Below are 4,784 nucleotides of genomic sequence, written 5' to 3'. Positions count from 1 at the left end.
GACTTATCCCAGCATCTACAGGGGTTAAGGCAAGGCATGGAAAACGACAGAGCATCGCTTACTATAGCAAAGAGAGCCCAAGAGAGCCTTCGGTGTTGGTCTCAACACCGTGTTGGGCTCCAGGAAGGCTGTTAGGCTTGGGCTCCCCAGTTCTTCCTGTTGGGAGTGCTGACACAAGTGAGATGCATGGAGTGAGCCAGCTGACAGTTCAGGACAGGGACGTCCCAGGACCCCTTAAGAGTCAAGGGAAAGTCCACGTGCCAATCCTGTGAGAGGCTCCCCCAGAACCCGGCCTGTCCAGGTCCCGCCCTTGCTGTCCTCCTGGAGCCCAGATGCCCATGACAGGAAGTGACGTCCTCCTAAGCATGCTGGGGGAGTGACGCCATCCTTGACAGTGCCGCTGTCTCTGAGAACTGCCGTTGACAGTGGCCAGAGGGAGCAGTCCCAAGTGTCGTCGGGTGTCAAGATTGGAGGTGACGTGAGTTACGAGTGCAGAGACACGTCTCTGTACCCCCATTTTCTTTTCCCTCTGAAAAGAAGGGGCTGCACAGCCTCCAGCCACCCTACCCCTGCACTCAGACCGGAGGATCCAGCCTAGCTCTTAGGCCCCAAGACCATCCACTAACCCCTAGGGGGTCTCGGGAAAGAATGCCTCGGTCAGGCTCTGCTGGACCCCAGCTCCGCTCAGTAGAGGAAGAGCCACGAGCCCTGTTGAGTGAAGGAGGGACCCTCTGGGGGACTGAGGGCCTCCATACACCAGAACGGCAGCCATGTGTAACCCCCACTCACCGCAATTTGGCTGCGGATTATCCGGCTGAGGGGCTCCCTCACTGCCACCTCGGACACGGGACACTTGGAGAAGAGGGGACTTTGGTCTGAGGGGCTGGCAGCTGGTCAGTAGAGTGAGGATGTCAGGGTTAGGGAAGAGTCAGGATGAGGGCCATCCTCCCCGACAAACGGGCGACTCAGGAACCTCCCCTCTACTCAGCGCTTTCCCCCGGCCAAACATCGGGAAGGGGAATGGCGGTCTGAGAAGAGAGCTTGGAGCCTTGTTGTGAAGGGGCAGCCATGAGACAGCAGAAGGGAAGGTCCTGGGACCCTTCAGTGAGGGGCTGAGTATGCCCTCCTCTCCTCGTCTGGGGTGACAGGGAAGGCGGCAGCATCAATTTCAGACAGGAGAGGGAACAGGCTGGGTCCGGGAGAGGGGGCGTTGGATATGGGGGTGTCTCGCACCAGTTTTCATCCTGACTCTGAATGTCAGCTGAGAGGACCTGCCTCTCCTGCCAGCCCCCACTGGTCCCCCTTTTAACTCCCAGGCAGGACTGTCTGCTGTGCCCCAGGGCTCACTCTCCATTGCTACTCAGTGGTCTCAGGGGACAGGCTGACCAGGAGAACAGGAGCCCTGTGGGTCCTAGAGCACTGGCCTCGAGGACCCCTCAGAGGCGGCTACCATTCAAGCCAGGGAGGACTCTCCTCACTGAAGGTTCTCACAGCATGTCCTTGTCCCTCCTCCAGGTGCCTTCCTGCCTGCTTTCCTGCCCGCACTCCCACCTGCGGTCCCTGACCTGCTGTCACCATGCCTCGGAGGCACAAGAGCAAGTCCCATGCCCGTGGGAAACGCCACCAGGTCCGGGGGGACACTCAGGAGGCCCAGGCCAGTGCTGCTGAAGCCCCAAAGGAGCAGTGCTCATCCTCCCCCTCTTCTGCCCCTCAGGGTTCTCCCCGGAGCTCCCCTACTGCTGGCGAGCGCCAGGAGCTTCAGGGAGCCATGGTCCCTAGCTCTCCTGATGCAGGGCCTTCATGTGCAGGATCTGGTGAAGGTGCCCAGGGCCCCGAGGAGGGAAGTGCAGGTGCCTCCCAGGCAGCCCCTGCCACTCAGAGCCCTCGCAAAGATCTTCTGGCCAGGAAGGCCAGGATACTTGTGGAGTTCCTGCTGGAGAAGTACACCAAGAAGGAGCCCATTACGCAGAATGCCCTGATGAAAATCGTCAGCAGGAAGTACAGGCAGCACTTCCCTGAGATCCTCAGTTCAGTCCGTGAGCACATGGAGCTGGTCTTTGGCCTGGAGATGAAGGAAGTCGACCATAGAGGGAACATCTACACCCTCATCAGGAAGCTCAACTTCGGGGGAAACGATTGTCCGCGTGATGAGGGGGCACTGCCCAAGTCCCGTCTCCTCATGGTGCTCCTGGGGGTCATCTTCATGAATGGTAACCGCACCAATGAGGAGGAGATCTGGGAATTCCTCAGTATGTTGGGGGTCTATGCTGGGAGGAGGCACTGCATCTTTGGGGAGCCCAGAAGGCTCATCACCAAAGATCTGGTGCAGAAGGAGTACCTGAACTTCCACAGGGTACCCAATAGTGATCCTCTGTGCTACGAGTTCCTGTGGGGCCTGAGAGCTTGTTTTGAGACCAGTAAGATGAAGGTACTGGAGGTTCTAGCCAAGTTCAACGTAGGGTCCCTAGTTCCTTCCCAGACCTGTATGACGAGGCTCTGAGAGATCAGGCGGAGGGATCAGGGCTGAGAGGTGCGGCCAGGGCTCCAACCAAGGCTGAGGCCAGTGCCCCTTCCAGGGCCAAGTCCTGCAGCTCCTCCCATATCTAGGGAGGGGGGCAGGGCACTTTGTTCCGTTTGTGTTGAAAGAGAGCAGTGAAGCTTCTAAATAGTGCAGAGTAGTAGGGGTGGAGGGAACAAAACCCATATCTTCTTGCAGTTTAAATGGTAAGCGAGTTTAGGTCTAGTTTGTTTTAACAAAATATATATCTGTTTTCTTGTATTCACATGAGAAATACCTAATGAACGACGATTTAAATTAGAAATGTAAAGAGGTGAAGGAGGTGTTTAGTATTTTCAAATGTTCTTACTTTTGATAAGGTTTATTGTGCTTCAGAATTCAAATGTATGAATCATATAAATCATAGTTTTCAGCTGTTTTAATGTTTTAAAAGTTTGTGTATTTGTAAAACACACTGAAAGTACTGAATATATTGAATGAAAACAAGATAACATGACATTAGAAGAGAATTTTTCTTGAAGACTAGTCAAGCTTCTAAAGAGTGCATGGTAGTGGGGGTTACATCACATTTCTTTCAATCACATTTCTCTTTCTGTTTCACAAGAGTAACTTCTACATATTATTTGTTTCATTTTTTTTTTCAAATATTTTTACTTCTAAGAGGTTGTTTTTCCTCAGAGTATTAATTTGGTAATGATACTGCTGTTACGTTCATTGCTGTTTTAAAAGTTTTAAAGGTACAGTTTTGTTAGATATAAAAGAAATTCAGGAGCCATCTATATTGTCTTTATGATCTGAAAGTAGGTAACATAGCACTGCAAGAGTGATTTTCATGCTAATTTGAAAGAAGACTACAGAAACTTTTGAGAATCATAAAGAAAATGGAGAAAACAATAGAGTAAAAAGTCTTTAAGTTGTGGTTTACCCTCTTTCTTTTAAACTTTATTTTAGTAAAAATAAAAAATACTTTGATTTATTTAGCTCATTTAAGAATATTTGTTTCTTTTGTCCTAATTCACTGCATATTCTCTGTTCTCTCCTGGATTAAAAGTTAACTCAGATGGGAAGGTGGTATTTGAGGGGTTCATAGTAATCGTAACTTCCACTTATTACAAACCAATACTTAATCAGTATGCCACTGCTTTATATGTAGAACATGCATTCCAGAATTCATGCAGGATCAGATTTAGCACTCCATTTATGGATGGATAACTTGCAAATTTCTCAAGTTCATGAACTGATGAAGTGACCTTCCTAGGACTAGTCCCCCGATCTGGATTAGTGCAGAGCCCACAATGTGCCACTTCTCCCAGCCTAAGCCAGACATCATGTCTTTTCATTCATTTTTCCTCTAAACACTCCAAAAAATGTGTCTCGTTGGATACATGGGGCCCTTCCCAAAGAACTGTTTTGGAATAAAATTTAAAAAATGCTGATAAGTGAATGGTATGAAAGAAGACAAAACTACTCAGGGACAATGTGGTCATGGTAAAGGAGGTGCCATATATGAAAAATGCTTATTATTATTAAGGAGATAGAATTATTAGGAAGTGGTTTCAAATTTAATATGAAAGTCTATATTTCCACTACAGGTGGACCTAAGGGAAAGGGTGAGTATGTAGAGACCTGGGAGACATGGCAAAGCTTGGGCAAAGAAGCATGGTTTCCATGTTGGACTTGGACATGTTGATTTAAGGGACCAGTGGGATATGCAGAGATACCCAGTAGACATTTGGCCACACCGAACTGAAATTCTGAGGAGAGGTCTAAGCTGAAAATGTAGAATTTAGAGCCACCTAAATAGATATGCTGTAACTTGTCAGAAATAGTTTCTCCATTTTAATATTAAAAATATGCTATTAAATAGAGATAATGAGATCTTTTCTCTATTTCAGTGACTTGAGATCTCCCGGAAATGATAATACATGTATACAAAACATCATTTTAAGAAAGCAGTCTCAGGTGCACATAAAATCATTATGCATATCATACCAAATTTTGTACATGAATAGCATTCATTTAATAATACTGTCATATTTTATAATCAGATGAATGAGATGAAATCTGGTTCTCACCACATTGGTCACCAGGACTGTATCTGGACATATAACTATCTAAGCAAGTGTCTACCTCCCCCCTCACTTCACTAGATGCCTCTCCCAAAGATATGTGCTCACTCAAATAAATAACCAGGTTGAAATATAATTAAGATTATATGTTAATCTTCTTATGGCAGCAAAATAATTACACAGCCCTACCAGTCTTT

At 47.7% G+C, this 4,784-nt stretch overlaps 1 protein-coding gene across 1 annotated transcript; it reads left to right on the top strand.

Annotated features, from left to right (window-relative positions):
- Positions 1–1,576: 1,576 nt before the first annotated feature.
- LOC113888125 (melanoma-associated antigen B17-like) lies at positions 1,577–2,500 on the top strand. The gene has a single exon (XM_027535437.1). The coding sequence runs from the start codon at positions 1,577–1,579 to the stop codon at positions 2,498–2,500; it is 924 nt and encodes a 307-aa protein (XP_027391238.1).
- The last annotated feature ends 2,284 nt before the right edge of the window (positions 2,501–4,784 follow it).

Source organism: Bos indicus x Bos taurus, chromosome X (genome assembly GCF_003369695.1).
Source record: "Bos indicus x Bos taurus breed Angus x Brahman F1 hybrid chromosome X, Bos_hybrid_MaternalHap_v2.0, whole genome shotgun sequence".
NCBI classification, from domain to species: Eukaryota; Metazoa; Chordata; class Mammalia; order Artiodactyla; family Bovidae; genus Bos; species Bos indicus x Bos taurus.
The sequence above is the reverse complement of the archived record's forward strand: the minus strand, read 5'-3'. Positions and strand labels throughout refer to the sequence as shown.

Excerpts from the sequence above, each read along its gene's own strand:
- LOC113888125 (XM_027535437.1), top strand. The coding sequence starts at position 1,577 with ATGCCTCGGAGGCACAAGAGCAAGTCCCATGCCCGTGGGAAACGCCAC.